This window comes from Vollenhovia emeryi, unplaced genomic scaffold, assembly GCF_000949405.1.
Source record: "Vollenhovia emeryi isolate VEMERY1.0 unplaced genomic scaffold, V.emery_V1.0 DF939142.1, whole genome shotgun sequence".
NCBI lineage: Eukaryota > Metazoa > Arthropoda > Insecta > Hymenoptera > Formicidae > Vollenhovia > Vollenhovia emeryi.
Genome location: NW_011967224.1, coordinates 706,781 through 734,421, shown reverse-complemented (window position 1 = coordinate 734,421; position 27,641 = coordinate 706,781). Strand labels below are relative to the sequence as shown.

At 44.9% G+C, this 27,641-nt stretch overlaps 3 protein-coding genes across 6 annotated transcripts in view; 2 read left to right on the top strand and 1 right to left on the bottom strand.

The window, feature by feature from the left end:
* Positions 1-13,195, bottom strand: part of LOC105566759 — a 47,064-nt gene extending 33,869 nt beyond the window's left edge. The window contains exons 1-6 of one of the 2 annotated variants that reach the window (XM_012021019.1): positions 12,982-13,195; positions 12,370-12,565; positions 12,148-12,277; positions 11,137-11,301; positions 10,841-11,042; positions 10,647-10,771 (exon numbers count right to left, since the gene is read on the bottom strand). In XM_012021019.1, coding sequence (XP_011876409.1) covers positions 10,647-10,771; positions 10,841-11,042; positions 11,137-11,301; positions 12,148-12,277; positions 12,370-12,476 — 729 coding nt within the window. In that variant the 5' untranslated portion in view covers positions 12,477-12,565; positions 12,982-13,195. The remainder of the gene's footprint in view (positions 1-10,646; positions 10,772-10,840; positions 11,043-11,136; positions 11,302-12,147; positions 12,278-12,369; positions 12,566-12,981) is intronic. The other variant, XM_012021018.1, reaches the window with a different exon arrangement.
* Positions 13,196-13,835: 640 nt separating this feature from the next.
* On the top strand, positions 13,836-18,401 carry LOC105566758 (conserved oligomeric Golgi complex subunit 1). The gene is made up of 9 exons (XM_012021017.1): positions 13,836-14,092; positions 14,276-14,443; positions 14,555-14,837; positions 14,911-15,112; positions 15,194-15,610; positions 15,677-16,583; positions 16,659-16,938; positions 17,153-17,356; positions 18,126-18,401. Exons 1-9 carry the CDS (start codon positions 13,956-13,958, stop codon positions 18,237-18,239), a joined length of 2,712 nt encoding a protein of 903 aa, XP_011876407.1. The 5' UTR covers positions 13,836-13,955; the 3' UTR covers positions 18,240-18,401.
* Positions 18,402-18,953: 552 nt separating this feature from the next.
* Positions 18,954-27,641, top strand: part of LOC105566755 (ras-related protein Rab-32) — a 17,958-nt gene continuing 9,270 nt past the window's right edge. The window contains exon 1 of one of the 3 annotated variants that reach the window (XM_012021010.1): positions 18,954-19,148. In XM_012021010.1, coding sequence (XP_011876400.1) covers positions 19,020-19,148 — 129 coding nt within the window. In that variant the 5' untranslated portion in view covers positions 18,954-19,019. Of the gene's footprint in view, positions 19,149-20,388; positions 20,449-26,128; positions 26,779-27,641 lie in introns of those variants that run through there. The other 2 variants (XM_012021011.1, XM_012021009.1) reach the window with 2 other exon arrangements.

The following is a 27,641-nucleotide window of genomic DNA, read 5'->3' as shown; positions in this document are numbered from 1 at the left end:
GTCTCACATTATTTTACTATTGTTATCATAAAACATTTAATGATTCTTGCGAATCACAAGTGTTACACGTCAGGTTTGAATTTAGTGCGACACGCGTGTTCCCGCGTGCGACGAAACTTGACGCGTCGAGGCATCCGCGATACTTAATGTTTCGCCTCACATTATATGAAAATACAAGAGATGTATCGCGATATCTTGACGGAGATCGGTACAACTTTCCGTCGACATTCCGCCAGGAGCGGGAATGTATATATGACTGCATGCACGGAATGTGATAAGGAACAAGTGGGGTGGCTCGTGACAAAATGTGCGCTAAGGAGGTCGTAAAGGAATGAAATCTATCGCATGCGTTGCGCCGCGCGGTCTTAGCAGCGGGCGCGCTTTAGCTTCCATGGGAAAGTTTAGCGACAGATATTAAAGAATCGTAAAGAGCGAGTTGCGCCATGCGTGCGTGCGCGTCTGTGCAAGTGTGCGCGCGCGTACATACGCCGAGAAGAGAAACACGACCAGCCTTATCCAAGGTAGGGTGTAATTTATCGTTGAATCCATAGCGAGAGACGCAGCTGCGTGATGTCAAGCTGCCGCGTGGAACGCGAGACGGAGAGACGCTGCATCGGTGGCGGTCCACGAATGCCGATTGCTAGTCGTTATTGACATTCAGCGATACCGCGGGTAGTTTCACGCCACGCAATGATACACGCGACGTGCTACCAGTCACAAAATACGCCACTTGTCTACTACATTTGCATAGCGGACAGATATATTCGCAGTTATACCCGTTAATTTTTCGATAGGAGAGGTTTGTGCTATCCGGGGACGAAGGAAAGCTCTCAAGCGTCTCCAGGAAGACGGAAAGGATCTCGCGCGTTACGATCGAGTTGGGAGGAAATTGCGGAAATAAATCGGGAGTAAAATCCACGGATTGAGAAATGGAGAGTGCGCGGAAAGATCGAAGAGCCGTAATAAACGGAGTTGTAACACCGAGAGAACCATTTCTCCACGATTATTTATGAACGAGATATGCTCGAAGAGGCTACTCTCTTCCCCACCCGAGATGGAAATTAAAGACGGCTGGTCTCTCCGGCTCTTCGACTGGTTTCTATCCCGCTTGTCGTCGACTCATCTCAAGTTGAAGGCTCCGACGTTGACGTTGGGGCAACAACCTTGGCGTGTCGCGGCTTAGAAAAGCCATCCCGTTGAAAAATTCAATGTGAAGGTCAGCCCGATCACTTTTCCTTTCGCCACAGGCTCCGTTTACGGGCGGAATATTGCTATTTTTGCGGGGGCACCGTCGGTGACAATGACACCGCGTGTGGAAAACAGCGTGCGACGCAACAGGAAGCAGATTGCGCGGGCGTACGTAACGCATGACGATAATGCCATGCAAGATGCGGGCTCTCAAAGACACGCGATGCCTCACCCAGACACGTTCGTAATCCTGTCGGGCAGCAGCGATAATGTGTCCTTATGTCGGTCGACGATGACGAGTGAAACGGCGTATCGAATCACGCGAGAACCCGCGGCAGCAGTAAAAGTAGACAAGTTCGGAGCGATTCTACGCGTATTGAATAATTCAACGAACCCGGTATTATCTGTGCTGTTACGAAATTAATAATCATTAATGCGGGAGATTTCTACGCGACGAAATGGAAAATGTGGGACTCCGTCTCTATAGGCGGAGGCCCGACAAATTAGATCTCCACGTGATAAAGAGGTGAACAAAATCTCGACGGCGAACAGACACGTCCATAATGCAGGCTGTGTTGTATGTACGTTTTAATCGAAAGCGCCGGTATCTCGAGCACGTACGGTATACAGGTTTTCGATGAGTACAATCTGTTAAATTAATAGTGGCGTACACCGGATGTGTTCTATTATCTAATACACGCGATGTAACGCGATACTCGGCGCGCTTGTCAAAATATTGCTTTATTGGTTTCACGGCGTTAGAACTTTTACGTTGCATAAGTACACGTTTCGGTTTTCAGAGCATGACCGTCGATACACCGCTGGCATTCTGAGCGTATCGATGGAAAACACCGTAGAGATCACGCGCGGTATCGTGACTAGCGAAAAATCGGGACGATATCACCACAGAATGGAGATTAATCTGAAACGAGCGAGCCGATAGCTCTCTGGGCGCGGCTGTACCTTCGAGCGATTCCAAGACCGACGCTTGGCTGCCGGATCGCTTAAATTGTTTCGAAGAATAGATCATCCCATGATACATTCTCTACTGGGTGTTCCGGCCAAATGGGGACATTTGAATACGCGCGTTATTCCGGTTTTTACGATAAATCGTAAAAATTACCGCAGCTTTCGTAAAGATTTACGAGGGCAATTTTCTATAAGAAAACTTGGACGCATCTCGATTTATTCCACGAGAGAGTAGAAACAATTGTAATTCATTCCGGGCAGTTTTTCCAAGCCCCTTTTAGAAATGAGAGAACCCTGCGCAATTGTAATTAAAATGTATATGCTTAGAGAATTTTGCACTTTAAAGAGTAATACCTACACTGACAAAAAATGTTTCAAAATAAGTAAATAGATTTACTTGAAATTATTTTTTGGCTGAAATAAATATTCATTCTATTTAAATAAAAATATCAAATTTCAAGTAAATTAATTCAAATCGTTACATTTTCTACATTCAACTAAAGGTTTCGTGAGACAGAGAATGCTATTTATTAAATGAAATCATTGTTAAATAAGAAATCCAATTTTCTTCGCTGTGAAAATTACATCTTGGTAAACATTTTATAGAATTAAAGTCAAATTTTTTTAACTTTAAAATTATCTACCGTTTGATATTTAATAAATACTTAAAGCAATGCATGTTTCAATTTGTTTACTATTCTTTAAATTTGAGTTAATAAACTGCTAGGAGCCACCTAATGAATAATTTTCTTGAGTAAAGTAATATTTCTTTTATCAGTGTACGTATTGTAGTTTCCATTTATTATTTCAGTCTATATATTAGTTGTATACAGAAGATAAAGATTCTTTCGTCGAGAACGCCCCATATATTTCCCCAAGTCGCAGAAGAGTTGTTATTACTGTGCCGCTTCTTTCAATCCAGGTTGAAAGGCTCTATCGAGAAATCTCTTTCGGCATACAATCTAATCATGATTTATCGACACGCTCTGTACGATGAGTAAGACTGTTTACTGCCACTGCCTGGAGAAAGTTAATTTGTCATTACTGTCGTTATGTTTTGCCATGTAAATTTTTTTTACGCGCATTTTTATACAAGTTTCTTTTTTGTTAACGTCCCCAGATAAATTCTCGCTGTACCAGGAAACGATTATTTTTCAGCGTTGCCTTATGCGGTGCATCTCTATCAACGAACGAACAAACGAACGACCGAGCGAGCCGATATTCATTAAAGCAGTTAATGTCCTGTTAAGAAAAGGACTCTTCCAATCTCCATCGATTCACGAGGCAGGATCAAGTTTCTACTTTGTGTGGGAAAGAGAAAGTGTACACTCCGGTACTAATTTCTTCACCTTCGTGTAGTCTTGCGTTTATTCCTGAAAAACGATGTCACGGTGCGCCACGGTGTGTTATTTGAGGTCGCACTGGTAAATGTGGAAGGTTAAGTCGCAGGCAAAACGTGGTAATCGTCGAGGCTAAGACCACCGGCACTTGGTGCGTTCACTAAGCGATTTTTACTTCCGTAACCAGCGGGACGTGCCGACGCTATCTAAGAATTCAAGATACCGAGGGTACCGCGTACAGCTGCTACGGCGGTAGTGGTTTCACGAGTCTAGCGGTAAGCCTCCCACATGGAATATCTTACAACAGGCACGTAGAAAAATTACGGTGAATTCGCATTCGTATCATACGCGCATTAGTATGATTTTATCTCGGCAAAATCTTACGGTTTCTCGTTCCCTTTTATGTAATTTCCCCTCTATTACATATTTTCACCGTATCTACAAATTGTAACTATTTCTCCTTTCTTTTGTACTCTCGGCGCTTCTGCTCGGCTTCCTTTTTCTCTCCTTTAATTTGATTCATGCAAGTTCTCTCAGCATTTCGTATGCTTTTATTTCGCTATATTTTCCGTTCACGCCAACACTCTTGGAAAACTGTTTCGAGAACAAAATCAAGTACAACAACTCTTACCGCGCCGCGCCGAAACGAATCAATTTATTACGACATCGTAAATTATTTTCAACGCATAAAAGTCGGAATTTAATTTTAATGCACAAAAATGACGCGTCGTGCAAACGTGTTTTTGAAACTAAGATGTTTCTTGCGAGTCTTGGGAGCCTCCGTAGCTTAAAGGATACGCTACAAGTTCTATCCCACTCGGAAATGATGGTCACATCAGAGTTCCTAGTTAACGGGTGACGCCAGGCGAGTGAGTCAGCGCACCCATACACGCAAAGGCAAATGACTCTATAATACGACGAGCTATTGTGAAAAAAAAACGCATCAACTTTCCGCCAACGTGGTAATATTAACCTTTCGATTATAGCCACTACGACGGTGTGCGTGTTCGAAAGACAGGGCTTCCATTGTCCTTTGTACGATCCGATTCAAGTTCGTGCTACGTACAAAATTCGCAATCGCACACTGACGAAGAATTTTTTTTTAGAACCAAGTAAATAAATTTACTTGAAATTATTTTTTTCAACTAAAGATTTCACGAGATAAAGAATACTATTTATTAAATGAAATCACTGTTTTTGCCAAATAAGAAATCAAATTTTCTTCGCAGTAAAACTTACATCTTAGTAAAGATTTTATAGAATTTTATAGTTGTGTCGCGACAGTAATGCTCAAAAGTTTCTTCTAAACAGGAACCAGCACTCAATTATTACAATGATATATCTTGATGCAATATTGTTCTAAGGAATACCCTTACGATTAATACATAATATAAACTAGAATCGAAAGATTATAGCGAGTAGGAGAGAGAAAGGGCCAATGCGAGCCAACCGCAGGTGTCCGTGCGAAATTATCCAATGTGGAAATATTTAATCCATTTATTGAAATATTCAAACGTTTCAACCCATTTTGGGGTCATCCTCAATGAAGCTGGGACCTAGACTCTAAAACGAAAGATTATAAGTTTCAGGCGCTGTTGCCACATCTCTTACACTACACTCATGTCTACTACAAAATTCTTCTCATTTTTCAGTTTTAACTGTTTATATTGTTGAAACGGAACGGTCAATAATTTTGATTTTTTTTCCAGTTATTCGTTCTATTTTACTTTATAACGTATTTCTCATACGAATCTCACTCACCGTTAAGCTTAAAAAAATAAAATAAAACGTAACATAATATGTGTAAATAATGTTTTACGTGTAATAATATTACAACGAATTGTATTGTCACGTGTATAATAATATTTTTAACGTGCTTTACACGTAATATTTCGCGTAACATGGCAAACTTTAGCATGTTTTTTTAGAACTTTGAGACGGTCAATTTTAATTTAATTAGTCTTATTTTGCACGTATTAGTGTAAGGAATAAACTGTAAAAATTTGAAACAATTCTCATATAAATGATTGTGCGAAATAACTACCTTAAAGTAAAATTTTTTTAATTAGAAATGATCTATTCTTTGAAATTTAATAAATACTTAAATTAAGTCAATGCATGTTTTAATTTGTTGATTATTCTTTAAATTTAAGTTAATAAGCTATTAGGAGCCACCTAACAAATAATTTTCTTGAGTATAAAGTAATATTTTCTTTTATCAGCGCGGCTTCTATTCATCGTGATTCGTACATTTTCTCTTCAGTGCTCGATGCAACATCTTGTAATGTGTCATTTGCAATTGTCTTCAGCACGAGAACACAATCGCCGCTATAAGGCTTCCCCTTTTTATGCAGCCGTCGAGCGGCAATATCTCAAATGCGCCACAAGGCTTCCCGTAACTTTCGAATATCAGACTTGATATCATTCGTATCGATCTTTCAAGTAAGATCCGTTAAAAATCGCCCGTTCATTTCTTCCAAGTTCTTCACGTTGAACAGCTCGACGATTAAATCTCGAAACACTTCCCCTCGTATGTAGCCCGGAATGCAAATTAACGCGGGGGCGGGAGGGGGAGGGGAGGGATACCGCTAATAATTTACACCGTATAGGCAGTGCCGCGATAAAGCAATCTCGTTCGGAGCAACAATCAAACGCAGATTGGCGCGTACGTTATGCACCGCGTAATCGTAAATCTCGTATTCGCGGAGCGCCGTAAGAAAAAAATATTAGCTAGCAAAAATTTTCTATTCCCTTTCACTTACAGTGTACCGCGCGCGCGCGCCTGATGGTGACGCAAGCACGACAGCACCGCGAGTTTCCATCGCGTATCCTCGCGATCATGTATCGCGTGCGCGATGCATACTCGAGAGGTGATTACAGTCCCCGTATAAATAAAAGAGGACGGCAGGCCGTACGGAGATGATCCGAACGTTTCACCTTTTGATGCGATACTCGGTAATTTGGTTCTCGTTTGGAAATCAAAGTAATCCGAAGACCGGGCCGTCTCAGTGCGGGATTTACGCTCAAATTGCAGGTGTATCGGTAAACGCGCGAATAAGATCACGTCCGGGACCTTCCGCCCGCAGCTGCTAACCGAGTTATCCAGGCCGTCCTCACCTCATTTCTCGTCGCGCTCTTATTGGACGTGCCGCCGTATTCCACGGTAGAATAACTTTGGTTTTGTCAATGGTCGGGTTTTGCGGTTTCGCGAGCGTCTCGTAAATTTTAGAACGGAGTTGCAGCGGCGCGTCACGAAGTAGAGTTTACCTACGAGCTGACGAAATTGCAGGTCGCCGATAAAGCTCGTAAAGCGGTACATCGTTATCGAACACGTAGTCGTTTGAACTTTGAATTAAGCCCCGGCACTGTTTTTATATCTGCGTAATCCCTTGCAATCTTATCGCGTGTGTTAACGATTTTTGTTCGCGCGTTGTTGAGAAGATAACGCGCAGAGTGGACGAATTCGTATGGAAATGAACAACACAGAGGAAGCATCTTTAGATCGAAGATATCATTGAAAGTAATTGTGTCATGAAAATATTATTGATCGTTCCTCCGATATAATTTCAAATCAATCTCGTGCAATATCGCGCGATAATATTTAATCGGCGGTACCTGATACGCGGGGGGTCGATTTGTAAAATCGAATCGCGCGTAAACGCGGCGAGAGACACTCGCTCGTGCACGTTGCACGCGGATGTCGTATCAATGAAGAGAATCTAATCGGCGAGCTGGGCGCGCGAGCACGCGGGACAGAAAACACCCGGGGGAATAGTTTTCCTCCGCGGAGCACGGACTCGCGTCTCGCCGTCCCGCGGCTCTCTCGATCTATTTAAAATCCGTCGCGCTCGCGAAAATCTATTTTACGTTTCTCGACGCGAGATAGTTTTTCTCGGCGGAAACGGGGGCAAATCGTCGTAGTGTCGTAGCGCGAGCATGGAGTTCCGCGTGGAGCGGCCGTGCGCCGCCAAAAATACTCTCGACTGGTTCAAAAGCCAAACGGCCACTGTCCGCGGCCTCGCGCGCATTTTCTCCGAGTCGGGACATCTGTTCGGCGAATCCTTCCAGATATTAATTAGCCGGGCAGACGTTAATGTCCGGCCGACTGATGGTTCCCCCCCCCCCCCAACTTTCTCTTTTAAGCTATATGCAACTGGCAAATAACTGGCGAACGAGTTATTTGACGATTCGCGTGACGTAAGCGCGCTCGTGGGCGCCGATAGAAAGCCGTGAGGATGGGACGAGACAATACCTTCCCTTTCCTCCGTGGCGGACAATTAAATTGAAATTATAATTCGACGGCCAACGATCCGGCAATCGGCGGCTATTACCGGATACCCCCGTGCAAACACCATAAAATTGCACAAAGATCTACTTTCTCTTTATACGGACAATTCCACGGTGAACTCGCTTGACCTCGAGCGACCGACTTCGACATCCACGAATGTCGTTCAACGGAGCATCCGCGCGCGGCCACGGAGTGTCGATGGCCAAACGCGGCGGTAAATAATATGTGGACCGGAGCTCAGGCGTAATAAAATCGGAGCACGGACGCGAGGTACGCAATTACAGCGCACGATTGATCGCAACGCGCGCGCACGGCTTCCCGGTTTCCATGATCTTAATCTCGGCGATAACGGCTATTATTATTATTATTTTATGCGCCTCGCTTTATCGGACGCGGCCGCGTATTGACATAATATCGAAAATAAAGCATCGGCGCGAGGCAACGTAACTTTTTATACGACGATTCCCCTTTCGTCTTTTACCGCGAAAGGAAAATCGTCGAGTGTACGACGACTGTAGACGATTTCTCGTCGGAGAGGCGGACGCGTCGCGCGCGGATTAGACCGATAGCGTCCTCGCGGTAATTGCTTCATTGTTTCATTGTCTTCTTTTTCGGTGTGCAACAATAACGGGACAAATATCACCGCGAATCTCAGTCGTGCCGCATCGCGGACGGTCGGCGCGTCGGGGCACGCGCGTGTTATCTCCGACGAAAAACTCTCAGGCGGAGCGAGATCGACGGAGGGAATTGGGTTTCGGTTAGCAACAACGCGGCACGCAAAACGTTGAGATGGACGCAACGAGTTCGAGCCGGGCAGGGAAACGTAGCGTCTCTCTCTCTCTCCCCGGATCGGAACACCCGTGGCACCGACTTTCACGTTCTAAATTCCATTATCTTTACCGCGCGCTTTTTACGTTCACGTGCTGCGAGGAACAATGCCGTTTAATCGGCGCTCGGATCTACCGCGGCGGAGCAATCCGTTACGATCGACGCTCGAACGAGAGCCCGCGCGATCCGGACGGAGGGGCGACAGGTTTTCTTCCCCGGGGCGGTCGTCGAGCTTACCAAAATGCATATCCACTGTGCCGAGAGGGTAGAGCGGCGCAACGTAGCACGTCAGCGCGAAAGTATCCACAACAGGAGGAAGCGCGAGAGGGAAGCGTGGAGCGGGACCGGAGCATCCGCGCTGTTGTAGCACACCGTGAGCACTCGCGAGCCCCTTTTTCTTCTCTTCACAGCCGGCACAGACGCGACCGAGAGGCGACGCGCCGTTTCCTACGAGCGCCTCGGACCCCTGGTTCCGTCGTACTCGCGCTCGTCACGACGCATGAATGACTCCTTCGCCACGCCGCGCCGAGTCGAGCCGAGCCGAGCCGCGCGGGGTCACGCCAGGGTCCGTTCGCGGTAATCGGCGGCGGCGGAGAAACCACGTCGAATGGACCGCGCGAAGAAGTTGGAGAGCTCCGAGCGTTGCCGCGGTATGTCTCGGTTAGACGGGACGGACGGACGGATGGAAAAACGAGTAGGAGGCGAAGGAAGAAAGGGAGGGAGAGAGAGAAAGAGAGAGAGCGAGCCGGTTAGACCCGTAGGAAGAGACTCGTCTGGCTGACCCGCGGTACCAAGGCGACTACGAGCGTGGATCCCTCCCCACGGGAAGAACCCCCGCTGCTCCGCCGAAGACGGAGGGGATGCTGGCGGTGTAAGATGCCGGTGATGTAAAAGCCGGAGAGTCGAGCCGCGTGTTGCACAGAACTACGCGGGGAGGATACCGCGATCACAAATCGAACACGAGAGACGCGCACCATTTGCGTTTAAATATAGCGACGCTCTAGGGAGGGAAAAAAAAAAGAACGAGGGACGAGAACTAGACAAACGGAAAGGGAAGGCACGGGGGGGGGAGGCGGGAGAAAGAAGGAGACGCTGAGGAAAAGAACGGGGAGACGATCGTGGAGGGGAAGGAAGAAAGAAGAGAGGACGAGGAGGAAGGGAACCTTGGATCAACGTGCTCGTTGTAACGTGCCCGTCCACCGGCGGCGACCGTGGAACGGCGAACTCTGTCGGCTCGTGCAGCCGGCAGGCAGCTGCTAGTCTCTCCAGCGCGCAGCGAAGCGCATCGCTTGAGTCCGAACGCGGGCCTTCGGCAAAGATCGGAGCCCGTAACAAAACAACAAACGTGGGGTACGCGCCGAGTGTTAGCTCCCCACCCTAGCCGGGCACGCCGTCACATCCGTTCCTCTTAGCCGCTTGCGTCGCTCGGGCTTAGCCAGCGAAAATTCAGCCCGGTACGCACGTGCTCGAAGACCAACGCGGCATTATTCTTAGCACGTATTCCACTGAATCGTGCCGCTTCCTAGCATTCTCGCTTGGCCGCTGACAATTAAATCGGTTAATAAAGGGTTCCCTCGGCCGGCGGAATAATTTATCAGCATATTTATGCTCCGTTCCGCTTCGTGCGTCCCGCGCTGGCCAATTTACTTGTTGAAAAAAAAACAAAAAAAAAACAGGAAGACAAGTACAAATGTATGCACAAAAATTACCCGAGGGGAAACTTGAAAGACGTTCGCCTTTCGTTCTGCTGACTTACGTAATTTTTAATCATTTATTATTTCATTATTTCCTAACAGAAAAATGCAGTCGAACGTGCTTCGTTTCCGTGCACAAGCATTTTCCTTTCTACAAGGGTATTACCTTCCTATAGTAAAGTGAAACAAAGAAAAATAAAAGAAAGACCACAAGGGACATCTGGCGTATCATCTGTGGACCACATCTGGCGAAATTCGACGACGAATGAGAGAGAGAGAGATGGAATGAAACACTAACTTTGCGACCACCTAAACACAATAGCAATAGAAAGCACTTACCATGTGCTCTACCGCCTTTTCCTCCAGTTCTGGCAGAGTCCAGTTGATGTGGAAGCTCAAAGGTTGAAGACGCGATTCCATCTCCCGTAGCCATTTTCGTAGACATTTCACCTCGCGTTCAAAGTCTAGAACGCACCGACCGCGTGTACATTAGCGAGTTGCACGAAGGACGCGCAAGTTTTTAAGGCAATTACCTGCTGATATATCTTGTTGACTAGATACCGGTCGGTCTATGGGCGCCATAATTTGCTCAACTAGTTCCCATTTTGCGTTCAAGTGATCTACACGCCACGCCACTTCGTCTTTTAAAGCAGGGGCGCGAGAAATTAGCTTTTCCGCTTGCTCGTTGAACAGCTTGCGTCTGTACGCCTTGCGTCGCAGCTCCTCCATATGAGCCTGCGATTAACGATGCGTTCGATTTAGAAATAATCACTTTAACGCGAGACGTAGTCTTACACTTGGACTACAGGTCGGATTCGCAGATACGTACTGCGCGCAGGCTTTTGTCCAGAACATTTTCCTCCTTGGAGTAGACCAATTCTTGAAGAATTCTTAACCACGAGTACAGCTCCGAAAATTGATTGCTGACCTCCTTCAAGCTCCACGATTGCGTCGACACGTCTGTCTCGTCCCATGTAAGTTCGCCGTTCGCTTCCTGAAGTGTTTAAGATAATTTACACTCGGAGAAATGTTAAGTTACATTGGACCGTTTTACTTTTTGGTCAATCTACCTATATTTTAACGCCAAATTTCAGAAGATTAAACTACCTACACTGGCCAATGCTCTTATTAAAAAACCGATTACAACGTTGCTTCTCAATCGATTCTACTTTTCTTCTAACAAAGACGTGTAAGTTTACTTGACCAATATGTAAGTTTTTATCGATCATGTTAGTTGAGTGTGTAACAGTATGACTTTTCTCTTGTCTCTACTCAGTTTGTCACTGTGTATTGGCCAAACGATTGACTAACGACGCAGCAATTATTACTCGGGTATGAATTTCTAGTTGATTTGCGATAGGCCTACAGCATTGTATTATAATTTGCAATTTGCGATTTCGGATCACTTGAAAAGGGCCCAAATCCGGGGCCGAAACGTTGTAATCAGAATAAAAACATTGGCCAGTGTAGGTCGTTTAATCTTATGAAATTTGGTTTCAAATTACTGGCGATATATAATTACCACTTTTGTATGTTTTAACAATTTTATAATAACTCACTGTGTACTTATTTCAGTTAATCTATTTATATAATTTGGATGCTGAGAACGACTAAGTAAAGTCGAAACGTTCGCCTATGTAATTTATTGAGAATATAATTTCAGTTTTCTAACATCCTTGCATACTAGCTCGTTGTTTTTGGGCCTCAAAAATTTGGATTATTCGTGCACGCATACAACGAGCGTCACCTTTGTATTACGTTCAAGATAATATATTGTTCAGTGCCGATAGAAAATCTCTGCACGTAGGATTGACAAGACTCGGATAAATTTCGAGCTTACCTTGCAGGTTTCGATTAAATTAGTGTCCATAATATAATCATAATTGGATCTTATAGCCGCCCAAAAGTCGTCTTTGCAGTCCTCGCAGTTTATCCACATTCTCTGTACGTTCGTTTGCTTTGGATCTTTCCTGGAAGCACACGGGTCGGTTCAGTACCAGCTAATTGAAAAGTGAGTGTGCATCGACGCGCGCGTGACCGGTGATTATTAATAGAGCCAAACCTTTTCTTGGTGAGACTGTTGTACAGCCTCTCCGTCGTCGTTCGGACATGTCTCTGCCTTTCCAAGCTCTGACTATTTGGCTGAAGTGACGTTAGTGAGGAACTCATCCTTCTTGTCTTGCGGTAATCTGCACTCAAGACACGCCAAACGTAACAAGGCCGTCTCGGCGCCGACTTGGGACAAGGTTATATAAAGGCTGAAAGTTTTTTCTCTACAATAATAGAATTGCATTCGACGACCCGGTTCACCGTGTTGGCGCGCAGCGGCCGGTCGCGCGTACGGGGGGCGCGTTTTGCATCGCGGGTGAATTTATTGTGCAACACCGTCGAAATTCCTTTTAAGGTACGCCGCTACGGAGAGAAAGGAGGGATTTCGCGGACTGTTAAAAACCCCCCTCGAGGCAAATCGGTTTAGAAATAAGCCCGGCCCCGTCGTCGTCGGCGGACGGCGATTCATTCGCGCCGCGCGCGAAAATAGCGAGGCGCGAACGCCGCCAGTTCCAGAAAAAGAAGAAAAGGGGGCGAGAAGAAAGTTCGCGGTGCGGCTCGACTCTGCCATTTGTCGCCGCCGGCGGAGACGACGACGACGAGTCGTCGAGGGGGCAATGCTCACCCGTGTTGTCGACGGTCATCCGGGTGGCCCCCCCTGGATCAGGTAGCCTTCGGTCCCGCGGCGCGCATCGCCGCTACCGTCTCGCCGACGAAACCGCGAGCGACGGGAAACCGGAGAGCTGCTCGACGTCGTCGGTGGCTCGCGCGGGATCGGCTGTCTGTCGGTGGTGGGGCGCCCGCGCGCACACACATCCGTAGACCGTGGGGACACACCTGCTGTCGCGACGCGCGGGGGGTGGGGGGGAATGTCACCGGGCGATGAAAAATCTCATCGCTCGCGATCACCGTGAGCGCTCTTGCCGACCGGAACGCGGGCTGGCGAGGGGCGAGGGGGGGGGTGTTGTGTCGCGCCGACGAGAACGGCGGCCCAGCGGCCGGGCGATTATGCGACCGTTGCGACGCTACGCCGACGACATAACCTTCCCCGGGACGTCCGGGAGGCGCGATGCGACGTGAGACGGGCCCGCCGGAGTTCCCACGGCGACGAAGAGCCGCCGCATACCAGTAGCGCGCCCCCGTGTGTCGCTCGGCGCTCCTCCTCCTCCTCCTCCTCGTTCCGCAGCACGCGCGGCGATCCGACGACACGGGATCTCGTGTCAGCGCCCCTCGGTGCTGTCGACGTACGCCGCCGGGCCGGGCGCAGCGAGAGCTCACGGGGGATTCACCGTCCTCGGCCGCCTCGTCGACTTGGTTAGCTGTACTCGACGTCAGGGACGAGCCTTCCCCCTGATAAGCATTTTCGGAGCACGTAACTCCCAGAGGGAGAGCCGCAGGTGCAGCAGCGGCGTGCACAGGTGCGGCGCCGACTAACGGGGATCCGCCGGATCGCCTCGTCGCGCCTCGGCGCCCGCGCGTTACCGGCGCGCGGTAAAACAGTCGGCGGTGTCTAACCTGCGAGCTTACGTGGATCCTGGTGGATCCCTTTACGAAACTTTGTTTAATAGAAAGAGAGAGAGTGCACGGAACGTTACAGACATGACTACGACGAGTTACTTGGACTTGGACTTGGACAAGCTATTCGAGCGGCACACTATCAAGGAGATCGAGGAGATTCAGAAAAAGATTCAGCTGGAAAGCGACAGGAAGAAGATAGAGTTGCGAACGCTGGTCGGGTAAGGCTCCTCCACGCACTTCCAAGTTAGCTCGATTAACTTTTGTAATGATTAAAAACGCTATCCTTGATCGTGGTTCGTCGGTTTTTACCTGAGAATTTACAAGCGGGTGGAATTACTCGAAATCGAGGAGTCAAATCCGCACGTGAGACATTCGTCGGTTTTCACATCAATGACTTTCAGGGAGAGATATCGGGACTTGATATTGGCTGCTGACACAATCGGGAAGATGAGGATCACGTCCGAGAAAGTTATCGAGAGAATCGCCAACGTAGAGGACAGGTTTAGGGAGCTGCAGAAGAAATATCTCATCGGTTTTAAAACGGAGCCGATCGAGGACAGGCTGGACAAGTATTGCTTTTCACATATCGTCCGCACGTGCTGGGCCGAGCGCGCACGGAACGACAGCCTCGGCGTTAGCGTTGGAGTTTAAGCCGCGATTTGTCTCTTTTTTTTTTGCAGAAGGGGTCACGTTTTTGACTCCGTCGTCATCCAGATCAAGATCCTAATGGACATCCCGCAGTACATCTGGACGAGCATCGAGAATCAGAATTTGCTGTTTGCCACGCAGTTATACATAATAGCGCAACACATAAATTACAGCCTGATGTTTGAAGTCGGCAGCGTCGAGCTGCTGCACAGATATCCAATTGTCTCGAAGCAGTGGGACGTTATCATGCAATTCAGGAACATCATATCTAACGAGTGCAACAAAACATTGCAGTCGTTGGACGTTTCGACCACAGTTGGTATACAAATTGTTGCTTATTTCGTGATGTTTCGTTGTTAGTTACCGATGACGTGTATTCACCTTGTAGAATGCCGCAAACTGCTTGGCGTCCCTCGTGTTCTTGAATGAATCGTCGTTTGCGAATCTTTTAGAGAGATTAATATCCGCGAGAAGTCACGCCATTGAATCTGTCATCAAGGGCGAGAGTCACGACAGTGTCAAAAATAAGCTCAAGCTGTGTATGAAAATACTCATACAGACTGTCCACCTAATATATTCGTGCTTTATCAGTAAGTATTTCATTTATTGTACGAACCTGATGCGACGAGCGGAAAATTTCATTCCGACGTGCTTTACATGTGACTACACAGATGCGGACAATGCGCCTGGCGGTTTGGTTTTGCAGTTTATAACAGATATAAAAGATCAAGAAGCGTACACCTTGCTATCACAGTTGGACTTGGATCAAGACTTACTCGAAGAGTTCCTGCCATCTGTTACCAAGCATCACAAGCCGTTCGTTCAGGACGTACCGAAGAACTTCTGTTCGTCAGCTCTTCAAGATAGCGTTAAATCTTGGTTGGAGTGGGTGAATGATTTTTCCAATTTCGAGGTCACTAAATTGTTAGATTTAATAATTTCCATCAAAGGCCTGTATAACGTTCGGGAAGAAGCCATCAGTGTAAACCTGCCTGAAAATTGGAATTCCATATGGGAGGAGCTCTCATTGCCGAGAATAAGTTTCTGGATGGAGTTCTTCCAGCCTATTATAACTAAACGAGCAAAATGTAATTATGTCTACATAAAGAGGTAAAGACTATTTGCTTTAATTAACGACGATGATCTGTCAACAGGTATTATAACGAATAAATGGACGGATACGCTGGTCGATTTAAAGTCCGATATAGCAGAATTGCTCGATAAAGTGGCGCATGATAAGTTCGAATTTCCGGAACACGATTTACGTTGGTTCGTATGGAAAGATTCCCCCACCGACATCCCGCAGAAACTTACAAAGAACGGTGGATTAGACAATAGAAGGTCCTTGCTGATGAAAGCCAAAGGGTTTTCCCCAAACGTGATGAAATTGTGCGAAAAATTCGACGAAAGTCTATATTCGCTATTGTCCGATCTTGAACACTACTTGTACGAAACCGAACGAGTAATTACGATAAAAGACAGCTTACTTTCGGCAAACATATCCTTGATTGCAAATTCATTCTCCGATCGCAACGAAGTTCAAGAACATTTGCAAGTGATCAGCATCGAGAAGATCGAAGAGCTTGTAAAATTTATGAAGAACACATGCGTCAATGATAGACCGAAACATGGCCAAAGTGATATAAACGCCATAGTCTTGGCGAGATTTCTCTTTGCATTGACTACTTTATGTCCGAATTTAAACAAATGTTTTACTTCGTCGAAGATATCTGGACTTACCATTACAAATGTCAAGTGGCAAGCTGTTTGCGACAATCTGAAGGAAGAGAGTACATGCATGTGGTCGATTTGGGCTAATATATATAAAGTTAAAATATCTGAGCATATGAAGAAGTGTATATTGAGAGAACCGATCGATGGGTTGCGCGTTCATTGGATCGTCACGGAATGGGAGAAAGTCACCATCGAAGAGGAATCCGGTGAAGGAAAACGAATAAAGTCTGAAATTTTAATACCGTATCAGCCATCGATACCCTTGCAGAAATTCTTGACCGCCATCTGTAAAGATTTAAATAAGATTATACCTCACACGCTTCCAAAGTGAGTAAATAATCCATCCAGCACAGGTCGAAGTACTTGATTTATCATGATATACATTCCGGCTTTCAATTTCAGGAGGGTACTGCAGCAAATTATTGAAAGCATTATTACGGAATTGTTTAATTATTATCTGAACGCGTCTAAGAACATGGACCTCAGACAAAAGCAAGCGTTTCAAGTGCTGTACGACATAAGGTATTGTACGTTGCTCATGGTGCCCCATGAAAACAAGATTCTTAATGAATTGTCAGCCAAGACGTGCGACGCAGTGCTTGCGAAAATAGATCCGTTCGATTACGATGTCTTCAGCCCGTTCATCCACACCAACGTTAGAAAATCTGTTCAGAGATCTTTGGTTAGTGTGTTTATGAAGCTAGAGGTTTTAGGTGATAACAATGCGATTTATAATATCTAATTTTTTACCAATTTGAAGGAATAATACAATAGGGTAATATTTTTCGCAATAAATTTAAAAATAAGACATTTTACTCTTTAATCTTTATTCCTTCGAATTGGTGTTCACCACGTGAGAGCTTTGTGAATTTTATTGATTTGTCTAATTTTTTTAGTTGATATTTGGAAACTTGGTCAGTCATTTAGAACAACTACACTCGACATTGGGTGCGCGCAACGAACACGCGAGCAATGACAAAACCGAACCGCCTGCGGTGCTTGCAGTTTGTACAGGAGCACCGTGGTTCCCGCCACTAACTGTGACCGCTCCAACAAGAAACTTGCCAATTTTGTCGGTGCCAGTACCCGATAAAGCGCAGGTATACATCGAATGTTCTCACATTTCAGTTATATGATTAATAGCAAAGTTGCCAAATTGAAATAATAGGTTTGTCTAAATCAAAATCTATATGTTATACGTATTCCTAGATTTTTGCTCTTTGAACGTGATACAAGTATCACGAATGTAAAGATTTGGTAAGCCAGTAATGTGATCTTGCATGGCGTGAATTTGCATTAACACAACTAATCAATGTTGGATCAACGCAGTTATATAATTTCATTAATCTTTTTACGTAACGAATTGTCTTACCTATTTTTTTTTTTACTTCGAAAGATGAGAAAGTAAGGAGTCGCGTTACATTGAGTTTGTTGGGAAAACACGTAATGTCATTGCAGTTAAGTGCAATTGGAATAACAGCTACTGTACAACGTAATTTAATAAATGTGTATGTAAATTTTTGCGAGATCGCAGTGCTAACAGCTTTGCGAATATATAACAATACAGGAAAGTCCCCTATTATGAGATAGGCTCCTAATATGAGACAGTAGGGTTTCTGCTAAATTAATAGGCACCGTCCGTTGGTTCTGGCATTAATTTATTATCCTTGGAGTGAAATCTGTTTAGTGGAAAATTAATCGTTACATCGCGTGATCGTCGCGAATCAAGATTTGTGGCTGAATTTGGACGTTTAAAACCTACCATCTCGTATTAGAATCCCGTCCCGTAATGGAGAACCTTCCTCTATATGTATACATATGTATAGAAAATAATTATCTTTCACATTAAGATGTATATTTGTTTTGCAGCGTAAGAAAGTAACGAAGGAGCAGGCGAAGAACGATTCTACCAGTGCAATAAAATCCGGGGCGGCCGCGTTTTTCGGTGCGATGGGATCAGATTGGTTTAGCAGCAGCAATTAACTATTCCTCTTGTTTTAGGAAGATCGTGTAAATATTGTCATGTATACATATTGTAAATAAGATATTAGAAAAGAATGTCTTTTTACCATTAGCTGTTTTATACCAATAAAACAAGTTTAGGATGCTTGAATTTACATAAATAAAAAAAAGTTGCACTCTGTTTTTTTCTTACAGTGTTTCTCAGTTTCTCTTATAAATCTAAACAAGATAACTGGTATCGAGAATCAAATCGTCGGACCGTTAGCGACTGCCTGCACAGTTAAGCCATCCAAGTCATTTATTTACACGTTACTTTTAACTAAACCCTTTTTACTCATTAACCTACATTATTTCATAACTGCGTTGTTGTTGTTGATTTGCAGTATCACTCGAAGAGGACCCAAAAGAATAGGGTCGAAACGTTGTGTAATAAACTGATTAAATAATTAGCCAGTTGGGTTGGCTATAAGTTTCCCGCTCTCAGTTTATTTGCAAATCTTGCAAGGTGGACGTCTCTCAAAATTTATTCCATGTTCGATACAAAGTTCTCGCCATCCTGTCGCGCGGTGGCGTCGTCCGGCGACCGCAGCGCGAACTTTAATTCGATAAGGGAAAAGCGCCTCGCCGGATAAGAGCGAGGGTGAGTGAGGGAGAGATGGAGAGGGAGCGACGCGGAGTGAGGCCGAGCGTTACGCAATCGCCGTCGTTCGCGGTGGAAAAAGGGGGGCCGGGAGAGGGGGTCGACGGCGAAGCACGCCAGCGCGACGTAGTACACGTTTTGATATATGGCAAGATGGCCGGATGGGCCCAGCTGTGGTGATATCGGCCGTGAGACGTTCCCGCTCGCATCAGAAGAAGAAGCGACGGTACGAGTCCGTGCAGCTGCAGGAGTATCGGGGATCCCGACAGAGCCGTCCCGCCCCTCAAATGGTGAGTGTCGACGTCGAATCGACCCTTTTCATCCCCCCTCGATTTTTGCCGCGCGTGCCGGCGCCGCGACCGCCGTCTGCTAGGCGCGCCGGTTTTGAACGATCGGCCCGCACGGCGTCCGCGCGACGCGGCGCGGCGCCGTCCGGGATTCCCCCGCGGCCTCCCCCGAGGCGGAATTTCGCCGCCCCGGACCATCGGTCTCGCCCCCCGCGTCGCCCTGACACTCGTAAATAATTCGCCCCTAACCGAGGACGCGACGAAACGCCGATTCCGCCGCGATCGCCCGGCGCACACGCGCGCTTTAAACAGTCCGGATCTTCGACCGATTACTCGCGGGCCTCGCGGGCGTATCTTCCCTTTTTTTTTTTGGTTTCTCCTCCTCGCCTTTTCGTTCGATTAGATAGAAACGGCGCCTCGAGGCGGGTGTCCGACGCGGCGGAACTTTTACAGCCGATAATAATTTCGCAGTAAAATTATTATCGGCCCGAAAACGGGAGTGCTCCGTTTGCACGTCGCAGAAAGGGACTAAAGGGCTCCTGTCGGCGTGGCGAGTATATATATTTTTGTAGAGTCCGTCCCTTTTGGTATTTATTCGAACGCATCTCCGTTCAATACATTCTTCGATTGTATGGATTAAGCGATAAAGTTCAGATTATCTTGACGAGTAACCACCGATACGTCAATACCTTCGATAGGAGCCTCGTAATGTATTCTTTGTCCGATTCCCCGAGTGATTTTCCATCGGACGCTCGCGGGGACTCGATTAATTAACACGAATACTCGCGGCCGCGTTCTCACCCCTTCGGCAATGAAGGCACGAAATTCGAAGCAGCATCGACCGACCGCGATGCCAACACGCGCCTTAATTATCTCGCAGGGGCCGCAGTGAAAATTCTCGCCCGTGATTATCACGGAAAATTTATCGCGGCGACACGTCACGCCGCTAATCTTCGTAAGACTTCGATTTATCTAATCTGCCGGCGATTGACTACCAAACCGCCGAGGTTGCGATACCGGGATTCGGTAGTGATCTTTACACACGAAAAATTAAGCGTAAATCTGAGCGAGCGCTACTGAATCCCGCGCGTTAACTGCACTCGCCGCTCACAGCTTCGTGTCTTGACAAAGATTAACTATATTCATACTTTGACGTCATTTATTTAGTCCCTTTGCACAATCGATCTTTTACCTCTAATTTATAATTTATTTTCACACTTTACACTTATAGTCTCGTGAAATGCGGCCACATCTTACGTGATACATCATGTTCTCGCTACCAATTAATCAGATTCTATCCAAGGTATTTCCCCCTTATATTGTTCTTTTAATGCGCTGGTTTTCTCTTTAATTGATTATTTTATATTATTATATGTTTATATCACATGGTTTCAGTTTACTTGAGAAGGGCTCGAAACGGAGCCGAAACGTCTTTTGAAATCTTACCATACGTTCTACTAGTAATTAGACCTAGTATACATTCTATTAGTGAAATGGCAAGTTTTCAGAAGACTCTCACAAAATTCTTCGAAATGCCACGTTGTCCCACGTGATTTTCAGGATAAATTGTAAGAAAAGTTCTCTCCGCGTACAGTAAGTAACCGCAAAAGAGTCGACCGGTGTCTCTCTTTCGCCATCATATCTTGTCGCGCGTATTTTACCTTGAATTAACCCTCGCTATTGTAAACGGTCGAGTTTCACGTATCCTACGATACGATCTATATCGGATCGGATTTGTGGTTTTTCTATGGACACTGGAAAGAGGTGTCCGATTGAATTGTTTTTAAAAATATGCCAAAGTGTTGTGAAGGCTCCCAAAAAGAAAATATGTAGAAAGGAGAGTGCGCCAATGCGAGCCACAAAATGAACGGAACTCGGTTCTCACAATATAGAAACAAAATTTCCCTTTAATAGCATAAACGTTTCGACCCTTCTTCGGGTCTTCCTTGGTAAAACTACAATGAAATCGTCGATGTTTCTAAAAATATATCACCTGACTGTGCATCATGCGGTCCTTCAGAGGGGCGCAGCCCATCGATCATCATAAAATATTGAGTATCTTCGTCGCCCATTTCATTAGCGTGTCGTTTCTCAGACTTGAGAAAGTTATTTCTACAACAATGCGGAATATTAATCTTTCAACGAGCACACGTTAAGATAGTCTTGTTAAATTTATTATGGATGACACGCGTGCTCGTGAATTTGATTATTTTTTTACATTTAATTTACATATGTATATTCTTGTGAAGTATGCAACTTTTTGCCGTGGCTGTTTCACCGCGAGAAGTCACGATGTAGTCGGGAAGAAGCCGTTTCACGTATCGACAAAGGTGACCGCGTGTCCGCGTAAGGCAGGGGCTGGTCGTAAAACTGTGCATGTAAAATGCAAGGTACTTTCCACATGTGAGACACGTTACGTGCAACTGGGGCACCTTTGGCGAACGGGTCCGACGATTGGACCTCTTCGAATTTCAGATAGCAGAAATAACGTCGATCGGGTCACTTTTCACGCGCGGTAGCGCTGATACGCGCCGGTGTATGTAAATTCAAATGTAGTCGATTTTATGCAAAATCCTGTACTTATCGCGACGCGCTTCATCCTCGCGTAAGCCGCGCGAAACGACTTTCGAATGAATCATTAAGATACCTATCGAGAAAACAAGCTTAACAAACATTTCGTCGATATGTTGTCGCTTATCGTTATCGTCTCTCTAATACCGAACTCGACCTCCGCTACTGCGTTCTTGTAGTGCAGCGATTCTCTCGCGAACTTCGTGATTCACACCTAATCTTACAATTAGTATCGCGATTAAGATCGTATCCCGTTTCAATAAGATCGTTGTCTCAATATAACCGCTAAAAATACTTTATATGTGTCCCTTATACCTACACTGGTAAGAAAAATATCTTAACCCAAAAAAATATTACTTCACTCAAGGAAATTATTTATTAGGTGGCCCCTAATAGCTTATTAACTTAAATTTTGGCAATAATAAACGAATTAAACCACGCAGTTCTTCAATTTCAGCATTTATTAAATATCCAAGCAATGTAGAAAATTGCATGACGACCCATGGCTGGTGAAATTGGATATTTTTATTTAAATAGAATAAAAATTTACTTCAGTAACAAAAATAATTTTAAATAAATCTATTTATTTAGTTAAAAAAATTGTTTTGTCAGTGTTAACTTTTAGTAACTGTCGATCGGGCACGTCTCGGATATTTTTCAGCGCTGGAGTAACTTGTCACTCTGGGGAAAAAAAGACAGCAACCCATTTTGGGGCCCACAATTAGTAATCGAATTATTTGGATTGTTCGCAACACTTTAATCTTTTACGAAATTTACCCCGCGTGACTAAAAATCGCAATTAGCTATTCTATCTATATCCAAGATTTTTAAGTAATAAATTATCTCAATTAGTTCTGTCGATATTCAGTAACGCAAAGATAATTTTCACTTAAGAGGCGCTAACCGAAATGTTAAGTTGTTTAACTGCAAAGAAACGGTCAAATTTTTTTCCAGAGTAGAGTCACGAAGAATCCAATATAATTCGATTATTAATTGCGGGCCTCAAAATGGGTTGCTGTCTTTTTTCCCAGAGCAGATTGTTTCGAAAAGAAAATATTTTCCTTTATCCAACAGTTGCATGCTCCTTCTCGTGATAAGCTGCATTTGATAAGTGCGCCACTCATATTAATGTAGCTTAACTTTTAAGCAAATATTTAAGCACTTTATTGAAACGTTGTTCATTTTCACTTCAGGAATATCTCTTAATCTTAATTAGCAATCGTTTTATCCCACTCGCTCTATTATAATCTCGGATTACCGCACGTCGCTGCATCACGGTGGCAAATGTGCGTTTGAATAAAACGCTTATTGTAATTCACTGATAAGCTGACGGATAAACGCATTTGGTGATTCGTGCAATTCTCTCTGCAACTGCGTGAGCAACGTAGCATTTAGTCGAGCACTTGGTCATCGTGAGTTTAAAGGGAGGGGATTCTCCTTCTTAACGTATTATAAAACAGCCGATTATTTTTAACAGCGATAGAGATTAATGACTTTTTGATGATCGTTTTTTGGGAGGATGTTGTTTCTTTTGCCCCGCCGTAGTTTCATCAGCCTTTCACTTTTTGGCTCGCGGCTAATTTTGCTTAGTAATACCGACTTCTCTCCTTCAAGACGAATTTTTATCGAATAATTAGTCGAGCAAAGCGCGCGACGAGAGACGATCCTTATCTATATCGCTTTGCTACGAGACGATGTACGCGTTAAACGGCGGTGAAAGGTCACGTCAATTCCCGAAATTAACATATCGCGATAAAGATTCTTTCATGCTAGAACTAAGATATCTCTAATGGCGCGGATATCAATGGCAGGTGTTATTTATTCGTTGAACTGGCATCGCAATCCTCTCTAATCTCCTCGAAAAACATGGATTATTGATCAATATGAAATTTCCACAGTCATGTAATTAATTTTCATATTTATCTTTATATTTGTAATATATGCACGGAGAAAAGTTTCTCTTAAAACTTACCCTGAAAATCATGTGGCATTTTGCGGAACTTTATGAGAGTTTTTGGAAATTTTACCATACATCTTGCTATTAAAATGTGTATTAAACACAATTACTAGTAAAATGTGCGGTAAAATTTCCAACTACTAAAATTCTTTAAAATGCCGCGTTGTCCCACGATTACATGATTTTCGGGATAAAGTTTAAGAGAAAATTCTGTCCGTGTATAAAGTATGGCCGTATGACTACTTGTCAACTTGCGTTATGGGAACAAAAATGGGGAAATTGCAAAATTCACTGCGTAAATGAATATTAACCATTTTATTAATTATTGTCGCGGTAACGTTCCGAATGCATCGCGTACTTTGTCTTTTTGGCAGCTATTATTACCGCGTCTGTATCACTGTCTGTCGACCGGTAATAAAGATTAAAAATGTCACGGTGGTCAGCAAGTCAACAATTTAATCGTACACTGAAAAAAAAATTTTTTTAAACTAAGTAAATAGATTTATTTAAAATTAATTTTTTTTACTGAAGTAAATATTTATTCTATTTAAATAAAAATATCAAATTTCATTTAAATCTGTGTGTTATATTAAGTAAATTAATTTAAATCATTCATTGAGTAAAGTAATATTTTTTGGATTAAAATATTTGTTTTATGAGTGTACTAGATAAAATTTGTCACTTTTTTAAGCTCATGCGCAATTTCAATTTTTCTCGAGTAAACATTGATTGATCCTCGAGCAAACTATCGCAACTCTTAGGTTCTTTTCTCTCTTGAACCGAATTAATGGGCATAAATCAAATTATTTATTTCTCAATCGTTATTTGTCATAAAACTCTCCGGAGCGTATCGTCAAGACTATACGCAAGTGGCTCTCTCATTCAAAACAATTACGTCGATCTCTCAGCACCAAGGAAGCGCACGAGGCATTGTATAACGCTTATCTTATTCTTATAATCAGTTATCATATTACGTTCATTTGTACTTGTCTAAATGGATGTGGATTGTTATGTTTCTAATTCCGACTGACGAAACGTACGATTTACCATCTATTCCGGAATAGATATCGCTTGACATCGTTTCGTCCTCTTCCTCCGCGTTTTCGCAACGTTTCCACGTTTATTTATAAACGATCGATATCGAATTGGTTCATCTCCGCGTCGCGCGTAATTAAGAGTGATCGCCGAAGTGTAAATCGAAGTGTAAACGAATCCGACCGTTTTGTCGTAATGCAACACGTCTATATTTAAATAGAAAGCCGCCGTACGCGGTGTGGCCAAGTGCCATTCCGTTCGCGATGTATCACTTGTCGCTGATATTATGTTTCTCCCTTTGATACAGAGAAAAGGCTGACGAAGGACGTGCCCGATCGCAGCGAATACGTAATCGTGTCACGGGATCGGTGTAACTCGATTACGAGGCTTCGCGGCGTAAAAGAATCCCGGTGATGAAACTGCGGAACACGGGCGTATCCCAGGCTCGTTTCGCGTCGATTGTAATCTGGTGCGACCACGGATTCGCGCTGCGCTCGTCCCGTCCCGTCATCGCGTCTCGTGATCTTCCCTTCTGCTCTTGGAATAAGACACGAAAAACAGTCCCGCTGACGTAATTTCGACGCTTCTCGGTAGCATGACGAAACTTGGTGTAATCTCCGATAAACTAACCGGCGGCGGCGATAACGCGACCGTAATTTTTAATGTTTTTTTTAAATTCTTTGCCCATTCATCGACGGACTGTCTTATTCGTCCGGGCGGCTGGCACGCGGTCCAGCTAAAGGCTGAATCAGACTAGCAATCGCTGCAGACTCGTATTGTATTGGGATTGGCGATTAACGACTGTCTTCTAGCCAATGAGATTAAGTAGCTGGCTGCTTCGCTCTCATTCGCTAAAGGACAATCGTCAGTCGCCAATTCCAATTGAATCCGAGTCAACAGTTGCTGGTCTGATTCGGTCTTAACGCGATGCAGCGACCGGAGAGATCGATAACGCGTAAGCAACGCGGTGTTCCCCTCCTCTGCGGCAGCGGTAGATCATAAATTATTTGTTAAACGAAAATAAGTAAAACGAGAAGAGAACGTGCGAGCCCTTCGATATCGATCACAGCGAAACGATAACTTCAGGATTGTCTCAGAGCTCGATGCAGACTCTAATGTAGCCAACACGCTGTTCCCAGGCGTGTTAGCAAAATTCACATCCGCGTAGGGTTTTTGGAGGTTGGTGAACTCTACGAACTATGGTCCAGCCGCGTGTCGCAGTCCTCTTTCCGTCGTCGTCTTCGCGATGGCGCCTTTCTCCTCCTCCTCCTCCTCCCCCATCCGTACTTCATTTTGTATACGCAAGTCGAAAAACAATCACGCTCGCGAGGCGCCTAGTATTTTTTTTATAGGCGCCTCGCTCGCTCCGATAACATGGTAGACGATAACGTCCGGGGGCTAATCCGCGCCAATAAATGCTGGGACTTTGCACTCATCCGACGCACACTGTCCGCTACTATCGTTCCCTTACGGCCACGATTCACGAATTCTTCTCCGATCGTTGCATCATCGCGAAATCACGACAAGTTTCTGACGCTTGCGTCGAGCTGAACGGGGGAAAAAGAATAACAACTGCAGGAAAGCGAGAAGTAGAGAACGTATAATATCGAGTCACCGTTTAACGGGTCGCGATTACAAATTGGGACATGACAACATGTCGCCGCGATAGCGTAAAACGAAAGACGTGGCCAGTAACTTCTCCTTTGCCGAGATCGCGATATGGTCCCGCGATAAACAGTACTGTGTCGGGATAAAATTGGCTACGCAGTGGCTAGATCCGTGGTGCAGTGTTACGAAAAAATTGGATCGGGATTTTATCGGGCGTGTTAAAGGGTAAATAAGTCCGTCCGGGATTCCTGAGCCGAATTAGACATGCTGGACCGAAATGTGGTGCTTGTGCTGCGCACGAGGCAGGAGAGAACCGAGAGGCGTTTGAGGCACAAGAAGGAGGCGAATCCACCGCCGATGGAGCCGCCGGCGCTTCTGCTAAACAATAACCACCTGTACCTCGATCTTAACATGAATTTCAGCGAGAATTGCAAGCAGGAGGCGGCTAGAGTCGCGAGAAAGGTGGGTCTGGTTTCTCTCGTGACACGCGCGAGTCGCGTAGATTTCGGTCGCGCTTTAACTAGATACCCGCGTGAACCAGCTGTTAAGTCGCGTTTATTGAAGACACCTTTCACCCATCGATTACGCGACCCGTGTGCGCACTCGACGTACGCATCGTAACGCGATTTCTCACGAAATCATTGCCCCCGCTGTGTGGGAGAGGTGCATCTTCTTTTCCACCGCAAGTTGGTATAATTATCGAGAGATACTTTCTCCGACTTGCTTGGCTGGAACGCTACTATCGCAATGAGATCTGTCTTTGGCGGTGTGCGGGATGTTACAATTAGATTAGATGTATAATTCGTCACTAACTACCGGAACGTCGATTTTACTCGCGACGTAATGCGTTACGTCGATGGGAAGTGAAGAAGGCTCCTTCCCGTTCGCGTTCTCCGAAGGAATCATGTGCGTGCTGTAGAATTTCATTTTCTTACGGCCAGTATCGTTGATTTGTATTCCCCGGTTTTTACTTGCGTCTGTGTTTCATCTTCCGATTCGACATTTTGGAGAAACTCGTAATCACGACGCCTCGTGTCAGAAGGGGTCTAAAAATAACACTCTAAATAATAAGTGTTTGAAATTCAAACACTTTCGTTGTCGCCGTTTTTAAGATGTTTATTAGTGTTTGAAATTTCAAACACTTTCGTTGTCGCCGTTTTCAAGATGTTTATTAGTGTTTGAAATTTCAAAGTGTTTTAAATTCAAACACTTTCGGTTTAAATTCAAACACTGTCGCGTTTTTAAGATGTTTATTAGTGTTTGAAATTTCAAACACTTTCGTTGTAGTCAAACACTAATAAACATCTTGAAAACGGCGACACGAA